Here is a 20,650-nt window from a genome sequence, read left to right as displayed (position 1 = left end):
AGTCCCCTTTGGTTCATGCTTTTGATCAAGTGATAGCTGGAAGAAAAATTGTCGAAGGCAATGAGCCTATGAGCATGGTTGCAGGAATGACATAGCCTAAGTGCCACACCCTGACCAAAGGAGAGAGGTGAGTTATAGTTTATGCTATTTTTTTCTGGAATGGGTATCACACTGACTTACAAAGCCAGTTCATGAGTCAGCCAAGCACCGAATCTTGTACCCATGCCTGATGGGCTTTGTTGGGATGTATTGTTTTATTGGTGAATGGCCCTTGAATGTTACCATGCTTTCCTCAATGGCCATGATACTTGATGGCACATACACTTCTTTTAGGTGGCTATTGAGAGCATTGATAATTGGGCACAATTTTGAGGTTGGTCATAGCCAGGTTCTCCTTTGTGTCTCATCTTTCTTCCGTGGAGTGGCTGGTAGGTTTGAACTGTGGACCTTTTGGTTAGCAGCCAAATTCCTTAACCACTGTACCACCAGAGCTCCTTAAAAAGAGAACCTACAGGCTGGGAAAAAAAAATTGGCAATGACATGTTGGACAAGGGGCTTATCTCTGAAATTTAAAACTTCAGTACCTTAACAACAAAAAGACAAATAATCCAATTAAAAAATGGGCAGAGGACACTTCACCAAAGAAGACTTTAAGGTAGCTAACAAACACATGAAGAAATGTTTGCTATAAGTAGTCATGAGAGAGATGTAGATCAAAATAGCAGTGAGATATCATGTTACCCCAGCACTAACAGCAAAGTTCAGAAAGCAATAAATGCTGGTGATGGTGTGGAGAGACTGGAACCCTCATACACTGTTGGTGGGACTGTAATATAGTGTAACCTCTGTGGAAAATGGCATGGTACTCCCTTGAAAAGCTGGAACTAGAGATACCTTATGATCCAGCAATCCTCGTATGAGATATGTAGCCTAAAGAAATAAGAGCCATGACATGAACAGATAGAGGCACACCCATGTTCATTGCAGCACTGTTCACAATAGCAAAAAGGTGGAAACAATCTAAATGCCGTCAGTGGAGAAATGGATCAATAAACCATGGTACATACACATAATGCAATACTAAATTCAACAAACCAAACTCACTGCCGTTGAGTTGATTCTGACTCATAGCAACCCCTGCTGGGTTTCTGAGGCTGTAAATCTTTATGGAAGCATATTGCCCCATCTTCCTTCCATGGAGCACCTGGTGGGTTTGAACCAGTGACCTTCTGGTCAGCAGCCAAATGCCTTATCCACACCACCAGTGCTCCTTAATGCAATACTGTGCAATGTTAAAGAACAATGAATCTGGGAAACAGCTCATGGATAAACTGAGAGGCCATTATGCTGAGTGAAATTAGTCAATTCAAAAGGACAAATATTGTATGAGATCACTATTGTAAAAAGTCAAGAAAAGGGTTTCATACACACAAAAAAAGAAATATTCTTTGACGGTTACCAGGGGTATGTGGGGTAAGGAGGGTAAACTACTAACTAGAGGGCAAAAACCAAAACCAAACTCACTACCATCGAGTGAGATCCGACTCATACCGACCCCTCCTTGGGTTTCTGAGGCAGTATCACTACTGAAGTAGATTGCCCAGTCTTCCTTCTGAGGAGTGGCTGGTGGGTTTGAACTGCCAGCCTTCTGGTTAGCAGTCAAATGCCTTAGGCACTATGCCACTAGAGGGTAGATACATATTAACTTGGGTGAAGGGAATACAATTTTAAAAAGTGAGCTGTAGATTCTACAAGATGAGTAAGCTTGTCCGAGGCATCTTTGTCACTCTCCTCCTCAGATCCATCCTCATTCTTGGGTAGAGAAAAGAAATAATCTAGAATTTCTTTGTCCTTCAAAGAGTCCATTTCTGAAAAAGAAGAATTTTTCAGGGGGGGTGAAGATAGGTTCTGCCAAACCAGGATACAACCAGTACCATACCTCCAAACCAGTCTGAACATGCAAGGGGAGAAATTGCCTACTTCCAGCCTCCTGTACACATGCAAACAACAAAAGGATTTGTTGTCATGGAAAAATTAATACTACAATAGATCAAGTTTTCTTGAATATAATTAACTGCTTACAGCTCATAAACCAGAAATGTCCTCAATGATTGCAAGAAGCATACATACAGTACATCAAAGGCACTGTGGCACGTGCTTATAATACATTGTGCTTGAATATAAGTTAATCACATGAAAATTAAATTACAAACAATGCAACTTCCAAATAACCTGCAGGAAACCGCAAATAGACTTATAAAGCTTAGCTCACTGTGCAAAGGAAATCAAAGTTTTACACAGTCATACCTGTAGGAGGCACCACCTTGTCCAGTAACCTAAACACAGTGATTTGGCACCACCAAATGTTTCTCTGGTTTTTGTCAGTTACGTATATACCCCCAGATGGCAGCCCCTGCTATAAATGGGGCACTAGCATTCCAGGACCACCACTCATCTGTCAGTTTGTCATACTGTGGTAGCTTGCATGTTGCTGTGAGGCTGGGGCTATGCCACCAGTATTTAGAATACCAGCAGGGTTACCCATGGTGGACAGGTTTCAGTGGAGTTTCCAGACTAAGACAGACTCAGAAGAAGGAAGGGGCCATCCACTTCTCAAAGAATTGGCCAGTGAAAACCTTCTGAATAGCAGTGAAAGACTCTCTGATATATTACTCATCTATGCCAAGAAATTTGGCCAACTGACAGGAAAAGATCCATATTCCAAAGAAAGGTGATCCCACAGAATGTGGAAATTATCAAACAATGTCATTAATATCACATGCAAGTAAAATCTAGCTGAAGATAATTCAAAAATGGTTGCAGCAGTATTTTGACAGAGAACTTCCAGAAATGCAAGCTGGATTCAGAAGAGGACATGGAACAAAGAATATCATTGATGATGTCAGATGGATCTTGGCTGAAAGCAAAGCATACCAGAAAGATGTTTACTTGTGTTTTATTGACTATGCAAAAGGATTTAATTGTGTGGATCATAACAAATTATGGATACCATTGAGAAGAATGGGAACTCCAGAACCCTTAGGTATGCTCATGAGGAACCTGTACATAGACCAGGAGGCTGTCCTTGGAACAGAACAAGGGGATACTGCGTGGTTTAAAATCAGGAAGGGAGTGGATCAGCATTGTGTCCTTTCATCATACGTATTCAATCTGTATGCTGAGCAAATAGTTTGAGAAGCTGGACTATATGAAGAAGAGCGTGGCATCAGGATTGGAAGATGACTCATTAACAAGCTGCAATATGCAGATGACATAACTTTGCTTGCTGAAAGTGAGGATGACTTGAAGCACTTACTGATGAAGATTAAAGACTATATAGTCTACAGTATGGATTACACCTCAACATAAAGAAAACGAAAATCCTCACAACTGGACCAATAAGAAGCATCACGATAAGTGGAAAAAGACTGAAGTCATCAAAGATTTCATATTACTTGGTTCCACAATCAATACCAATGGAAGCAGCAGTCAGGAAATAAGATGACATATTGCACTTGGCATATCTGCTGCAAAAGACCTCTTTAAGGTGTTGAAGAGCAAAGATGTCTCTTTGAAGACTAACCAAAAACTATACCCTTGCCATTGAGTTGATTCTGCCTCATAGCGACCCTCATGGGTTTCTGAGGCAGGTAACTCTTTACGGAGGTAGATTGCCCAGTCTTACTGCCATGGAGTGAACCCCCAATCTCCTGGTTAGCAATCAGATGCCTTAGCCACTGTGCTACCAGAGCTCCTTCTTTGAAGACTAAGGTGCACCTAATCCAAGCCGTGTATTTTCAATGACCTCACATGCACGTGAAAGCTGGACAGTGAATAAGGAAGACTGAAGAAGAGTTGATGCTTTTGAGTTGTGGTGTTGGTGAAGAATGCTGGAAGTACCATGGAATGCCAGAAGAATGAACAAATCTGTCCTGGAAGAACTGCAGCCACAATGCTTCTTGGAAGTGAGAATGGCCAGACTTGGTCTCACTACCATTGGTCATGTTGTCAGAAGGGACCATTCCCTGGAGGAGGATATCATGCTTGATGAAGTGGAGTGTCAATGACAGAGGGGAGGCCCCTCAATGAGATGGATTGACAGTGGCTGCAACAATGGACTCAGGTATACCAAGGATTGTGGGGCTGGCACAGGACTGGGCAGTGTTTTGTTCTGTTATACATAGGACTGCTATGAGTTGGAGCCAACTTGACAGGACCTAACAACAACAACAAAGCATCCTAAGAGATCCAAGAGGCAAAAAAATATAACTGGGACTTGTATGTCCAGTGGTCATATAAGTCAGTGAAGGGGCTAAAGTTAACACTCCTTTGTTCAGGTAAGCCTGAAGTGTGGAGTGCTATCTCCCTAACCCATACCATGACTGGTCCTGCCCTCTAAATCCCAGGAAGAAACAGAAAATCCTGTGTAATCTCATGTCTTCCTCCCTCCCCCCACAGGTAGATAGCATTTCCACAGAGTAATATGGTTGATTATATCTGTCATCTCCTATAGATGATGAGTCCCTCTAGTCCTTCTCATCTCTATTTGAGTTGAAACAATTGGATGGTAGCAGAGAGAGCACAGATTTTGGAATCAAAAGATCTGAGTTAGAATTTCAGCATGGATACTTGCTGTGTGACCTTGTTGTTGTTGTTGTGGTTATGTGCTGTAGAGTCAGCCCCGACTCACAGCGACCCCTCCTTGGGTTTCCAAGGCAGTATCACTACAGAAGTAGGAATGCCCAACCTTCCTTCTGAGGAGTGGCTGGTGGGTTTGAACCGCCAGCCTTCTGGTTAGCAGTCAAGTGCTTTAGCCACTATGCTACCAGAGCTGTGTGACCTAGGGCAAATTAATTTGCTTCTCTCTGTCTCTGAAAGCACATCTGTGAAATGAGGAGAGCAGCTATGCGAAATGCCTAGTACCACACCTGAGGTATTTGTAGGTAGCAAACATACTTACAGAATCAAAGTGAATGTGTCCTTTGACAAGAGGATCTTCCTTCCGAGAGCTGCCAGTCCAAAACACCCTTCCCCCAGCCCTGCTATGATTCCACGCAACCTCAAGGGCTGGACTCAGTTCTCAGCTCTCCAGGAAGCCTCTGACAGCTCCAGTCCAGTGATGGGTTACATCGACATCATTTCACTGTCTGAGTGATAAAAAAGATACTAAAAAAATATTGCCTGGACTTAATATTTGAATATTTGTGTATCTTTTCTTCCCATCTGGATTGGAAATATTTTAGGGGCAGGATATCTTTTTATACCTTTTATAACATGATGTGTTCCGTTAGAGTGTTTTACAAGACAGGTACTTTGACTGATTTGATTTTGGCCTACAGTGGACTTTATCTCTGGGGTGCATGTGCTGCTGGTGGTAGGCCCATTATGGGGCTGTCCTCGCCCCACACTCTCCTCTGCACTCTTCTTTGTGCATTCTCCCATTGTTTATCTGGTAAGACATGAAGTGCTATTGAATATCAATGAAGCCCCTGCTATACATATACAGAAAAGTGACAGAAATCCCTTAAGGGCACAACTCATAGAATAAACATGATCATCATAATGTACATCACCTTTTCTTTACAGGCTCTTGTGTGTGTGTGGTAAGCTTGTTTTGTGTGTGAGGGTGATCAAACTATGTTAAATGAAACATCAGAGGGAAGAATAAGAAACACAACTGTATGTCTAAATCCAGCCCTGCAGTCCTGGTTTGTGCTGTTACCAAGTGAAATTTGTCTGTATCTTTCACCCTTTGTCAGGCCGAGCTACAGAAGCTGAGACAACAAGCCCTGGAGACCAAACACTTCATTGAAAAGCAAGAAGCAGAAGAGAGAAAACTCCTGCGGATCATTGCTGAGGCTGATGGGGAGAGGCTGAGACAGAAGAAGGAATTAGACCAGGTGGGAGCACCTGCAGACCTGCAGCCCTTCTCGGCAGATGGCGATATTTGACTCAATTCTTTATGAACCTTTGTTCCTGTCTAAGCGCTTCCATCCAATGCTATTGGAAGAATAGCAACAGAGGCCCATCTTTTTCTGATTGATTATGAAATATTCATTCATTCAACTCTTATTTATGAGGACTTGTTACGTGTCAGTTACTCTAAACGTGGGGGATACCTGGCAAACGAGAAAACAGCTCTTGTTCTCAAGGAGCTGAAGTTCTGGTGTCATAGAATTGCTCATAAGAATCATAATTTGTAATTAGATAATCTGGGAGTTAGAAACTGAAATGCATAACCTGGCAGTTAGAAACTCAAATGTTTTCCAGGACTTGGCAGGTGAAAAAATGTAAGTTTGCTTTAGTGTAAGACAGTAAGAAATAGTGCAACTTGGCAAGCACTAGCTTACCATAACACAATAAAGTCATTCAAATTTAAACATTTTATAAATAATGTGATGGAAAACAAACAAACTGACATACTCATGGGCCAAAGCTTGGAACTGTGGATTATTAGTAGTATTCTTTCTCTTTCCAATGAGACTGTAAACTCTGAAGGGAAGAGTCCCAGGCCTGCACATATGGAGGTTCCATAAATATTCATTGACTGAATGAATGCTGCTGCCTTAATGAACAACGAGACTTTGGGTCAGTGAGTGACATTTTCTTGGTGGCCATGTTCTTGCTTCTCTTTTTAGGTCATCAGTGAGAGAGATATCCTGGGCTCTCAGCTCATTCGGCGCAATGACGAATTAGCTTTGCTCTATGAAAAGATCAAGATCCAGCAGTCCGTGCTCAACAAAGGCGAGAGTCAGTACAACCAGAGGGTGGAGGACATGAGAATCCTCAAACTTGAGATCAGGAAGCTTCGCCGGGAAAAGGGGATTCTTGCCAGGAGTGTGGCCAATGTGGATGAACTCAGGTAAAAGGAGACCCCTTAAGGCTGGGCACAGTGGTCTGCTTCGAGGTCCTGAAATAACCTTGTTTGCATGCTTGTTGGTCACTGAAGATCTTTATCAAGTTATATAATAATTTTATATGATGAAATTATTAGTAAATAATTAGAGCTGAATCAACACTGTGTTCATGCTATGTTGCAAATATGAACTAGTTTCCTTCCGGAGAATCAAGTGAGTGCAAAAAGATTTTTTCTTTTTCTTTTTTTTTTTAAACTATCCTGGATTTTAAAAAAGAAATTTAAAGTCAAATCCCAAACACAAACTAGTTTCAATTCAGAAACTATTTTTTTTCCCCAGTGAGCTCTTTAGAATGTCTTTAATAAGGCAGTAGAGGTGGAGCGTCAATATTTAAATTTAATCTTTGTAACATTTGCACATCTTTTTCTTAGAAATATATACAGAATGAAAAGAGGTGAAAAATTTAATTTTATCACTGTTTGAAACCTATTTCCTTAGAAGGCAGCCAACTTTTATATCTCACTCTTGATTTATCTCCTGCAGCTTTAACTTCAGTTTAGTGCATCTTCTTCTTTCTTTAAATCTTGCATTACACAAGATCTACTTTCCTTCTGGGAAAAACATCACCATGTTTTATGTAGGCAATTGCAGGCAACCAAATAAGAGGTCTGGTGATTTCTCAGGAGTTATCCTTATTCCCCACAGATTTGTACATGAACAGTATCCTTGACCACCTTGGGGGCAAGGGCACAGTTTGAACCTGCTTCTCAAATTAATTGGATTGGAAAATAATTTTGATATTTCAGTGCAGTCAGTGCAGTGAGTATATTCAGGAATAGTTGCCACTATCAAGGATGGATCTATCTATCTATCTATCTATCTATCTATCTATCTATCTATCTATTTATCTATATGTATGAGTGGCTTGCATTTCAGATATGAAAGTAAGATAAATTCATTGGAAAAAATGTAGGAAGTGCAGAAAACATATAAAGGAGGGGTGAGGAAACCATTCATAACCTTACTACCTAGAGATATCATGATTGACATTCTGGAGACAAATAGATGAATTCGCAGTAGCCATTGAGTGTTCTCCAAGACTATCACCAAACTTGCCAGCCATGCGCTATTTTTACTACATACACAAAGAACCAAATTTTACCCATTCCTGGTCAATATTGTTGGTTTGTTGAGAATAGACTTTATTTTCCTTTTCAAGGGGAATGCAATTTAATAAAGGTATTGGGGGTAAGCAGGCATGAATCCCAATCTCAGCCTTGCCACATACAAGTTGTGTGAACTTGGGCAGATCACTGAACTTCTCTGAACTTTGGAGTTGTAGTTAAAATTAAGCATGAGAACAAATGTAATATGCCTAGCAGAGTCCAGTACAAAATAAGTCATCAATAACAGTAGCTAAGGCATTTGACTGCTAACCAGAAGGCTGGCGGTTCAAACCCATCAGCCACTACTCGGAAGGAAGATTAAGCAATCTAGTTCCAGAGTGATACCGCCTCAGAAACCCAAGGAGGGGTCGCTATGAGTCAGGTCCCACTCGATGGCAGTGAGTTTGGTTTTGGTTTTAACTGGAGCTAATACTCTTGCCCTTCTCTTCTGATGACACTTGAGAAAATGGAAGTGTTAAAAATATGCTTTTAATTCTAAGCAGCTTGTTCTGAGCTCCCTGTTGAGTGAACATCATGCAGTTAATTCTAATGGTTTGTCTTGCTAATGAGGGGAAGTTGTATTATTGGTTTAAATGAAGCAATTAAGTAAAAGAGATGGCTTAGTATTAGTAATCTGCACACCCGCAGCAAATGAGGACAGATAATGACATCCTTATTGCCCATGTCAATGTGAGTGCGTGCCTCTCCTCCGCCCCTCTAAAGGCGCTTCTCATTCGGTGGGGTGGCAAAAACTCACAAGCTGCTGAGGATGGCTGTAGCACATTGCCTATTAACTAGAGATCCCTGGAGATTTCAGGGGACTGTTAAAGGCAGAGCTAGTTCTTCAGGACTTTTTCAGTCATCTGGGTAGTTGGGGAACATGAGATAACATACATTGTCCCAGCTCAGTGGCTGCCCATTCTGTTTGCCCCCAAGACTTCTACACCTTCAAAGCCCCTGCTTCAAGCTACACTAATTAATGCAGAATCCCCTCTGGCTCCGGGCAGAGAGATGTTTTCAAAACTCCCCAGGTGATTGCAATGTGTAGTCAGGGTGGAGACCTACTGCCCCAATTGATGTCAAATTATCATCTGAGCCTCCATACTGGCAGTCAGGTACCAGCGTTTGGGTGGTCTGTAGATTCTTCTCCTGCTGCTACTATGTTGTTGTTATTTGCCATCGAGTTGGACCCGACTCATAGCGACCCCTCCTTGGGTTTTCGAGGTGGTATCACTACGGAAGTAGATTGCCCAACCTTCCTTCCGAGGAGTGGCTGGTGGGTTTGAACCTCCAGCCTTCTGGTTAGCAGTCAAGTGCCTTAGGCACTATGCTACCAGAGCTCCCACTACTACTATAGACATTTAGAAATATTTTTTAAAAAGTACTGACACTCTCATAGGTCAGCTCCTGTCTATTCCTTCCATATACCTCAAATTCCTAGAGTATCTGAAGGCATAATTCTGAGCCCTGGTATTGCTGTTTTTTGAAATTAAGGCTGATGCTAGAGCTCTGTAAGAATTGATTTCATCTGTGTCTTGCCCACAGAGCTCTGATGGCACAGTGGTTAAAGCGCCTGGCTGCTAACCGAAAGGTTGGTGGTTCAAACCTGCCAGCCACTCTGTGGGAGAATGATGTGACAGTCTGCTCCTGTAAGGATTTACAGCCTTGAAAACCCGTACAGGGCAGTCTTACACCATTGCCATGAATTGGAATTGACTTGATGTCAAAAGGTTTGGTTTAGTTTGGATGTCTTGGCCAGGTTAGGAGGCTGCTTGCAGTGTATGCAGATGTCTCCCTAATTCCAACTTTCTATCTAAGATTTAGGATCCTTAGTAGTCTACTTTTGTAGTGATACTGCCTCAGAAACCCAAGAAGGGTCGTTATGAGTCAGATCCGACTCCACGGCAGTGAGTTTGGTTCAGTTTTTAGTGATATAGTGGTTAAGCACTCAGCTGCTAAACAAAAAATTTGACGGTTTGAACCCACCAGCCACTCCGCAGGAGAAAGATGAGGCGGTTTGCTTCTATAAAGAGATACAGTTTAGGAAACCCTATGGGCAGTTCTACTCTGTCCTAGAGGGCTATTATTAGTCAGAAGCAACTTGTCAGCAAGTTTTTTTCAATCTAAGACTTAATCTGTACATAACGATTTGAAGATGCTATCTTCCAATGGAGGAGCTCTGGTAGCATAGTGCCTAAGGCACTTGACTGCTAACCAGAAGGCTGATGGTTCAAACCCACCAGCCACTCCTCGGAAGGAAGGTTGGGCATTCCTACTTCCATAGTGATACTGCCTCGGAAACCCAAGGAGGGGTCGCTATGAGTCGGGGCCGACTCGATGGCAAATAACAACAACAACAACAACAACAACAACATCTTCCAATGGGCAAAGAATTTCTTAGCAAAAGAAAAACATTTGTCGTACTCAGGGAGGAGCTTTTTCACATGCAAAGAGAATTCCTGAAGGAGAGGACACGGTGCCGAGCCCTGGAGGAGGAACTGGAAAACCCCATGAATGTGCACAGGTGGCGGAAACTCGAGGTAACATCCGACAGAGCTTTCCATGCCCATGTCTCTTCTCCTGACCTCCCCCCAACATTTCCTAACCTGACACACAATGAGAAGCATGGTTTTATTGAATTCATGCAAATTGTTACCTAAAATGTCAGCGTGGATCAAATGTAAATTGACTTGTTCCAGAACAAAACGTTCACTTGGGTTTTGTTGAAGACATCTTGGACAAAATCCTTTCTGCCTAAAAATGGTCCAGTGACAGTTATGAACTGGCCTTACCAATTGATACTTACTTTTTTTTGTTCTGGTAGTTTTTGGCCTACCAGTTATCCTCTGGCCACCTATTAACCTTGGATTATGAATTGCCTTTCACTATATTGGCCATCAGCATCTTTACCATCTTTCCATTGGTCTTTGCATCCCTTTAATTTCTACAGGCAATGTGGTCTTGAGAAGTAGCCCTCTTTATTTGAAAGACCAGCATTTGTTAATCAAACCCTTTCTCTTAGGATCTGGGGACACAATCAAAGTCTCATTGGTAGCTGATGGATAATGAACTTCATTTTTCTTTTATGACTTCTGTCACACAGTGCCACTAACGCTGCAAATAACAGTTAAATTCAGGCTGTTTATCCCAGACAAAGCTGGCCATCTCTGTTTCTCTGCCCTGCAATTTGGGTGCCAAAAGGGGCTTTGATTAAATGAACAAGTTGGGTTTTTGGGAGAATATAGGTATGTGATGTAAGAAAGAGAAGGACAAGGAGAAAAACTCAGCCAAGTAGGTTTTTGTTTTTTCCTTTTAATGAAGAAAGCATTAAGGATAATGCACTCTAAATTGTTACATAAACATGAGGTCTGAATTTTAACAACATCCAGCCCTGCCAAGTGAATATGTGCCAAGTCTAGTCCTAATGTATGGATATCAGTTGGCACTGCTTAGGATTTAAGCAAAGTGAGAGTCAATGGATTCTCTCTCTCTCTTTTTTTTCTTTTTCTTTTCATTTTCCTTTTGTACCCTCATTTGTTCCTCTTCAAATGCTAAGAGTGTTGTATTTTACTAAACTAACTATAGCTTGGATGTGTTTGGGGAAGTCGAGCTGAAGATTTTAAATCTATTTACTGTCACAGTAGTTTATGCCATGTGTTTTCAAGCAGGTCTTTAAAGTGTCCAATTCCATGTCAGTTTCTATTAAAAAATTAGAAAATAGAGACTCTAGGAGACCATTGAAAATATTTGTTTGCTAGATTAATTCAGAATGTCAGTATGGTTGAGAGTGAAGCTTTGGCTAAAGTCTAGAGGACAAATGATCAATTTATAACTGTAGATCTTGTTTGAATTGTACTGACATAGCTATTGAAGGAGCATCAGAGCCCCACGGATTGATAACTCCATTTGAGAGCTAACTGTCACGGTCATGTTCTGCTGCCAATTGTTAGCTGAGGTCCACATCCTAGAAACCTTCCCCATCATTGGCTGTAATGAATCTTCTTGTCAGCAATTACCAGAGGAGAATCCTAGGATGAGTAAATTAGGGATCCTTGTCTCATTCCCATGGAAACAAAGATGATGGTAGGGGAAGCCTCAGAGCATAGTAATTAACAAACGCAGGTTCTGGGGGCCAGGCATATATGGGCTTGAATCCAGCTCAAACCTGATGCCAATTTACCCAGTTTGGTTAAATGACAACTTCTCCAAGGCTCACTTGCCTCATCTGTAAAAGGGGGAAGACTAACACTGTCTCAAAGGGTTGTCAAGAGGCTGAAACATGGTATTGCATGACAAGTACTTATCATGGTGACTGGATGGTGGCAAAGAACCAGACATCATTGTAACTACCATTATTATTATTCCCATGGAGGAATTAACATATCCCCTTTCTATGTATTGGCTAAATAGTGCCATAGGTAAGACTTTAGGGGAACGGCAGTCTGCTCTTTTGGGGGGCTGGTGTTTATGACCATCCCATCTATTATCCACCCCCCCCTTTTTTTTTTTTTAAAAAAAAAAAATCAGATTCTTTCTGTATTGGGGCTGAAGGTTTGCAATAGATTTCAATAATAATTTTCCATAGAGATTTCAGTGCTTTGGAAGTTAACTAATGACATCTCAGCTACTTTTATGTTTTTGCTATTCCCCTTGGACAGGCCAGTGACCCCAGTACCTTTGAGCTGATAAAGAAAATTCATGCCCTGCAAAAGCGTCTCATCAGCAAGACTGAAGAGGTTGTTGAAAAAGAGCTGCTTCTTCAGGTAGCATTTTCGTTTTCTATACAAACTGAACAAATGTATTTTCTCAGCATTGCCATTTCCAGGACTGTGTTAGAATCAATCAGTTATTTGGCAGCATGGCATGCCCCATATTTAACTGTAGATGGCAACAGTGACTCATGCATAGAGAACAAACACAACCTGATTAATTGGCCTTTTATGCTGCAAAACCTCGAGAATTCTGGAAAATTTAGTCCAAGGCTAGACTTACGGCACTGGGTAATGTGAGCACCCCCCTCCTCTCTATCTCTACAGTTTTGTCTGTCAGATTCTTTTAAATACTTTTCTTCCTATCTTCATATAATGTGAAATGCTGTGATTTTGATTTTGAAAATAAGCTCTCACAAGTGATCTGGCCGCTTGAAGATTTATTGTGATTGAAATGGAAGGGAAGATTTCTTTTCGAGGATTTTATGCAGTAAGTTATTCTGGAGCAATTAGAAAGGGTAAGATTCTTTAGGCTTAAATCTTTGCAAGTAAGCGTTGTTAGCACCACCATCACTACTACTACCACCACCACGACGTCCTTCTCCTCCATCATCATCCCCATTACCACCAACACTTATTCTATCAGTTACTTTGCTGGGGACTTTATCTACCTTATTTCATAATTTAGGGGGTAAGTATTATTAGCTCCAGTCTATGAATGAGGGGTTAAGGCATTTAGTGTGGGTACGAATGTAAGCTTTGGGGTTAAATGGCCTGGATTGGAATGCTGCCTCTGTCAATTTGTAGCTGTGTGAGTTTAACTTCTCTGCATCTTAGGTTCTTAATCTGTATTAAGGGACAAAAACAGAACTTGTGAGAAGGCCTGTTGTGAGGAATGAAGCATCATGCTCCGCACAAATTGCCTAATAAATATTAGCAATTGTTTCTGATTCTGCAAACTGTAATCCTAACCTCTGGGTTATCATTAGTGGAGGAGAAGGAACTTCCTCAGCAGTGGGTATCTGCCCCTCCTGTTTTCCCTGACACCTTAACAGAGGTGGGTTGTTGTTGTTGTTGTTATGTGCCGTCGAGTCAAACCTGACTCAGCGACCCCTCCTTGGGTTTCCGAGGCAGTATCACTACGGAAGTAGGATTGCCCAACCTTCCTTCCGAGGAGTGGCTGGTGGGTTTGAACCGCCAGCCGTCTGGTTAGCAGGCAAGTGTCTTAGCCACTATGCTACCAGAGCTCCCAACAGAGGTGGGTACACAGTAAAAAGCCTTCCACTAAGTGTGGCATAGTGCCTATCCAGATGGCTGGCAGTTCAAACCCACCAGCCACTTCTCAGAAGGAAGATTGGGCAATCTACTTCTGTAGAGATACCACCTCAGAAATCCAAGGAAGGGTCATTATGAGTCAGATCTGACTCTACGGCAGTGAGTTTGGGTTTTTTGGTTTTATGTGGTAGACAGGGATTTTCCTCCTCTCTTGTAGCTGAGCATGGTGGTTCACAGGACAGGTTTTGGAGTTGGAAAGATCTTATTTTGAATCTCAACTCCAACTTCATAGTTTCAAAAAACTCAATCTCCCCACCTGTGACATGAGGATTATAATATCTATTACGAGAGGAATGTCTCTGGGCAGAGGACAAAATTGTATTTCTTGTTGTAAGGATAACGAATTACTGTGTGTGGGCACAGGGGTCCATTAGTCGAGGGTTTGAGCTGTGGGTCACTCACTCAAGACTATGTAGGTGGCAGGGGTGGGACTCAGCCAGGCAGTCATCTCCAGAGCCCAAGCTCTCTACTGGTTTGCTACTCTGCCTCCTCTAGTATTTATTACCTAGCTTTTAACTAACCAGATTTTACTTCATATGAAACTTTCATACTGTAAGTTTGTTTTATATTTCACTGATTGCTCTTTCTTTTTTCCTGCCTTCTATGTATTTTGGATTTGCTCTGTTCTTTACCTTTTGAGATTGATTCTCAGCTCATTAATGTTCAGTCATTTTTTTCTAAAGAAGCATTTAAAGCTGTAAAATGTCCTATAATGTCTATTTCTTAGTTATTTCCACAGGTTTTGGTATGTGGTATTTTCATTTCCATTTATTCTAAATATTTTCTAGTTTTACAGTTCTCCAATTTGCACTATTTGTCCTATGATGATTAAAGGCACATCTTTAAATTTCTAAGTATATAGTATTTAAGTTTTCTTTTAGTGAAGTGACCATCCACTTCTCAAAGAATTGGCCAGTGAAGACCTTATGAATAGCAGTGAAACAGTGTCTGATATATTACTGGAAAACTTTATGAACAGCCCTGGAACATGGTCTGATATAGTGATGAAAGATGAACCTATCAGGTCAGAAGGCACTCAAAATTTAACTGAGGAAGAGCTGACTCCTTACAGTAGAGATGACCTTAACGATATGGATGGAGTAAAGCTTTCGGGAGCTCCATTGGCTGATGTGGCACAACTCAAAATGAGTAGAAACAGATGCAAACATCCATTTATAATTGGAACATGGAATATATGAAGTATGAATCTAGGAAAATTGGAAGTTGTAAAAAAATGAAGTGGAACGCATAAAGATCGATATCCTAGGCATTTGAGAGCTGAAATGGATGGGTTTTGGCCATTTTGAATCAGACAACTGTATGATCTACTATGCCAGGAATGACAAATTGAAGAGAAATGGTGTGGCATTCATCATCACAAAGAGTGTTTCAAGATCTGTCCTGAAGTACAATGCTGTCAACGATAGGACAATATCCATATGCCTACAAGGAAGACCAGTTAATACTACTATTATTCAAATTTATGCCTCAACCACCAAAGCCAAAAATGAGGAAATTGAAGATTTCTACCAACTTCTGCAGTCTGAAATTGACTGACCATGCAATCAAGATGTGTTGATTATCACTGGTGACTGGAATGCAAAAGTTGGAAACAAAGAAGAGTTACCAGTAGTTGCAAAATATGGTCTTGGAGATAGAAATAATGCTGCAGATCGCATGATAGAATCTTGCAAGAACAATGATTTATTCATTGCAAATACCCTTTTCAACAACATAAGCAACAAGTATACACGTGGATTTCATCAGATGGAATGTACAGAAATCAGATTGACTATATCTGTGGCGAGAGGCAATGGAGAAGTTCAATACCTTCAGCCAAAAAAGGCCGGGAGCTGATTGTTGAACAGACCACTAACTGCTCATATGCATGTTCAAGTTGAAGTTGAAGACAATTAAAACAAGTCCACGAGAGCCAAAATATGACCTTGATAATATCCCTCCTGAATTTAGAGACCATTTAAAGAATAGATTTGATGCATTGAACACCAATGACCAAAAACCAGAGGAACTGTGGGATGACGTCAAGAACATCCTCCATGAAGAAAGCAAGAGGTCATTAAAAAGACAAGAAAGGAAGAAAAGACCAAAAAAAGATGTCAGAAGAGACTCTCAAATTTGCTCTTGAGCTGAGAATAGCTAAAGCAAATGGAAGAAATGACAAGATAAAAGAGCTGAATGGAAGATTTCAAAGAGCAGCTAAAGCAGACAAAGCCAATTACTATAAGGAAATGTGCAAAGACCTGAAGTTAGAAAACCAAAAGAGAAGAACACACTCAGCATTTCTCAAGCTGAAAGAACTAAGGAGAAAATTTAAGACTTGAGTTGCAATATTGAAAGATTCTATGCAAAAATATTGAATGATGCAGGAAGTATCAAAAGAAGATGGAGGGAACACACAGAGTCACTGTACCGAAAAGAACTTGTAGATCTTCATCCATTTCAGGAGGTAGCATATTATCAAGAACCAAGTACTGAAGGAAGAAGTCAAAGCTGCACTGAAGGAATTGGCAAAGAACATGGCTCCAGGAATTGACAGAATACCCATTGAGATGTTTCAACAAAATGGATGCCCTGCCAGAGGCACTCACTCAGTTATGGCAAGAGATTTGGAAGACAGCTACCTGGCCAACTGACTGTAAGAGATCCATATTTGTACCTATTCCAAAGAAAGGTGATCCCATAGAATGTGGAAATTAGTGAACAATGTCATTAATATCACATGCAAGTAAAATCTTACTGAAGATCATTCAAAAATGGTTGCAACAGTATATTGACAGAGCTTCCAGAAACACAACCTAGATTCTGAACAGGATGTGGAGAGAGGGATATCATTGCTGATGTTGGATGGATCTTAGCTGAAAGCTAAGAATACCAGAAAGATGCTTAGTTATGTTTTATTGACTGTGCAAAAGCATTCGATTGTGTGGATCATAACAAATTGTGAATAATGTTGAGAAGAATGGGAATTCCAGAACATTTGATTGTACTCATGAGGAACCTGTATATAGATCAGGAGGCTGTCATTTGAACAGAACAAGGGGATAGTGCATGGTTCAAAATCAAGAAGGGAGTGCATCAAGGTTGTATCCTTTCACCATACTTACTCAACTTGTGTGTTGAGCAAATAATCTGAGAAGCTGGATTATGTGAAGAAAAACATGGTATCAGGATTGGAGGAAGACTCATTAACAACCTGTGATACGCAGATGACACAACTTTGCTTGCTGAAAGTGAGGATGACTTGAAGCACTTACTGATGAAGATTAAAATCTACAGTCTGCAGTATGGATTACACCTCAATATAAAGAAAAAAATCCTCACAGCTGGTCCAATAAACAGCTTCACGGTGGGTGTAGAAAAGATTGAAGTTGCGAAGGACTCCATATTAGTTGGTTCTACAATCAACACCAATAGTAGCAGCAGTCAAGACATCAGACAACATAGTGCATTGGGCAAATCTGCTGCAAAAGGCCTCTTTCAAGTGAAAAGCAGAGATGTTTCCTTGAAAAGGTGCATTTAAACCAAGCCATGGTATTTTCAGTCACCTGTTATGCGTGTGAGAACTGGACAATGAATAGGGAAGACCGAAGAAGAGTTGATGCTTTTCAGTTGTGGTGTTGGAGAACAATGCTAAGAGTACCATGGTCTGCTAAAAGGACTAACAAATCTGTCCTGGAAGAAGTGCAGTGGGAATGCTCCTTGGAAGCGAGAATGGCCAGACTTCATCTCACTTACTTTGGTCAGAAGGGACCATTCCCTGGAGAAGGATATCATGCTGGTGAAGTGGAGGGTCAACAAAGAAGGGGAAGGCCCTCAATGGATAGACACAGTGGCTACAATGATGGGCTCAGGTATAGCAAGGATTGTGAGGCTGGCACAAGACCGGGCAGTGTTTTGTTCTGCTGTGCCTAGGGTCACTATGAGTTGGGATGGTACCTAACAACAGCAGCAGAAACAGACTGTATTATAGTGATTCTTCAGAATTTTTTGAGACTTGCTCTGTGGCCAACTAATAGTATTTAGAAATGATGTCTATATACTTGAAAAGGAGAAAACCCATTGCCACGGAGTCAATTCTGACTCAAAGCAATCCTATAGAACAGAGTAGAACTGCCCTGCAGGGTTTCCAAGGCTGTAAATTTTTATGGGAGCAGACTGCACATTTTTCTGGCAGTGGAGTGGCTGGTTCGAATTACTGACTTTTTGGTTAGCAGCTGAGCACTTTAACTACTGTGCCACCAGGGTTCTTTTGACAAGATATGTACTCTAAAATGTTCAGGGTTTAGGATTCTATGTTTGTTTATTAGATCAGCCTTGTTAACTGTGTTGTCCAAATCTATACCATTTCTAATTGTTATTTAGCTGAGAAAAGTGTGGAGATTTGTTTAGTTCTCCCTGTAGTTTTTTTTTCCCCTCTCAGTATATTTTAGATCATATTAATGAGGTAAGTAAAAATTTAGACTTTTAATTTCTTCCTGGTGATATTTTCCTTTAATATTGTGTAGTGATATTTTGTTTCTGTCTTTTTATTTTGTATTATTTATCCTGATTTTTAATTTATTTTTATTTTTATTTTGCTTTAGGTACAAGTTTACAGAGCAGAGTTTGTTTTATACTCAACATTTTGTGTGCATTTGGTTTCACTCCCCAACTACCATCCCCAACCCTAACCCACTGTTCTCCCCTCCCTTCCCAGTAACCCCCCGCCCCGTGTCTCTCATAGTTATGCACTCCTGTGTGTCCTGCATTTCCTCTGTGCAAATGTTGCCCCTCTAGTACCCTGTGGTTGATGGCTCCAAGAGCTGCATCTCCATAGAGTATGTGGGTGCGTCACCCTGGGTTGAGTGGTCTGCGTGTATGTCTTTTTTACTATTGGTCTAAGAGCCAGTCCCTGGGAGTGAGTTTTATTCCAGGCCCAAAGTGTATCCCAGGGCCATAGTATTGGGGGTCCCACCACAGTCCATCCAACAAATAATTCTGGTCCTTATTATGTTTTTGGATTTTGTTCCATGTTTTTCCTCCTACTCTATCCAGGATCTCCAATTTTGATCCTTTCCTGAGTGGTGTGCATTTTGGCATGGGTAGCAAGGCATCGTCTGGTTCTTCTGGTCTTGAGGTCCATCATGTCCTAGGGCTGATTGCTTCCAAATGCCTTTGGGTTTTTGCACTCCTCTTCACTTCTGACGATAGGAGACCATTCTTAGATGGCTGCTTGAAAGCTTTTAAGACCCCAGTGGCTACTCATCAACATAGGTTGTGGAACAAGATTTTTATGTACTTTATAGTGCCAATTGAGTCTGGTGTCTCCCAATACAATGGTCCTGAGTCGGTAGATCCATTGGATCGCTCTCTCACAGTGTCTGGCTGTCTGTGAGGGACTGTTCTATGTCTGTCTTCTGTTGTTTCTGTAAGGGTTGCAGATATTTTGTGTCACTTGTATCTGTGCAAGATTAGCCTCAGCTGAATCTATTCTTGGTCTAGAGTATAATCCTATTTACTGACCCCTATCTGTTCTTCTCAGAAGTTTATGTGTTTATCTGTAGCCTGGTGTTTGGTGTTAATGGTGATGCAGTATTGTGGATATACTGGTATTAGCTTCTGTCATCTGTATCTTATGTCAATTGAGTGTCCTCCCTTTGCCTAATGTTATCATGGACCACCAGACTCTTTCCATACCATCCCTCCCCTTACCCACCTCACTGTGTGGCTCCCAACTAGCCTGAAATTATTCCCTCCCCTTTCCTCCCTACTCTGCTAACCTACAAAGTGAATTCCCTTCCTTAAGCATACCCTTCTTTGTCTTTTTATTGTAATAGACTCATACAATATTTATCCTGTGGTTGACTTATTTCACTCAGCATAATGTACTCCAGGCTCATCCACATTGTGAGATGATTTGCATATCCTTCATTGTTCTTTAATGTAGCATAGTATTCCATTGTGTGAATGTACTATATAATTTGGTTATCCATTCATCTGTTGATGGGCATTTAGATTCTTTCCATCTCTTTGCTATAGTGAATTGTGCTGCGATGAACATAGGTGTGGTTATGTTTGTTCATGTCCTGCCTCTCACCTCTTTAGGATATATTCCTAGAAATGGAATTGCTGGGTCAAATGGTATTTCTATTTTCAGTTTTTTAAGGAAACATTATACTGTTTGCCACAATGGTTGTACCATTTTACAATCCCACCAGCAGTGTATAAGAATTCCAATCTCTCTGCAAAGTCACCAACATTTGTTATTTTCTGTCCTGTTGAACTTTGCTATTATTATTGCTGGGGTGAGATTATATCTCATCGTTGTTTTGATTTGACTAAAGATAGTGAGCAATTCCTCATGTGTTTGTTGGACGCCAGCATATAGTCTTTAGTGAAGTGTCTGTTCATGTCTCTTGCCCATTTTTGAATTGGATTGTTTGTCTTTTTGGTGTTGAGGTGTTGAAGTTTTCTATAGATTTTGGAGATAAGTCCTTTGTCAGATATGTCATAGGCAAATATTTTCTCCCAATCTGTAGGTTCTCTTTCTACCCTTTTGACAAAGTCTTTTGATGCACATAAG

The 20,650-nt window shown here is 41.0% G+C and overlaps 1 protein-coding gene across 1 annotated transcript in view; it reads left to right on the top strand.

The window, feature by feature from the left end:
- CFAP58 (cilia and flagella associated protein 58) overlaps positions 1-20,650 on the top strand; it is a 197,437-nt gene that overhangs the window by 93,000 nt on the left and 83,787 nt on the right. The window contains exons 13-16 of the mRNA XM_042780815.1: positions 5,760-5,900; positions 6,639-6,862; positions 10,452-10,563; positions 12,682-12,786. Coding sequence (XP_042636749.1) covers positions 5,760-5,900; positions 6,639-6,862; positions 10,452-10,563; positions 12,682-12,786 — 582 coding nt within the window. The remainder of the gene's footprint in view (positions 1-5,759; positions 5,901-6,638; positions 6,863-10,451; positions 10,564-12,681; positions 12,787-20,650) is intronic.

The sequence above is a fragment of the Orycteropus afer genome, unplaced genomic scaffold (assembly GCF_000298275.1).
Source record: "Orycteropus afer afer isolate SDZICR_OR568_19922 unplaced genomic scaffold, OryAfe1.0 scaffold00064, whole genome shotgun sequence".
In the NCBI taxonomy this organism is placed as follows: domain Eukaryota; kingdom Metazoa; phylum Chordata; class Mammalia; order Tubulidentata; family Orycteropodidae; genus Orycteropus; species Orycteropus afer.
The sequence above is the reverse complement of the archived record's forward strand: the minus strand, read 5'-3'. Positions and strand labels throughout refer to the sequence as shown.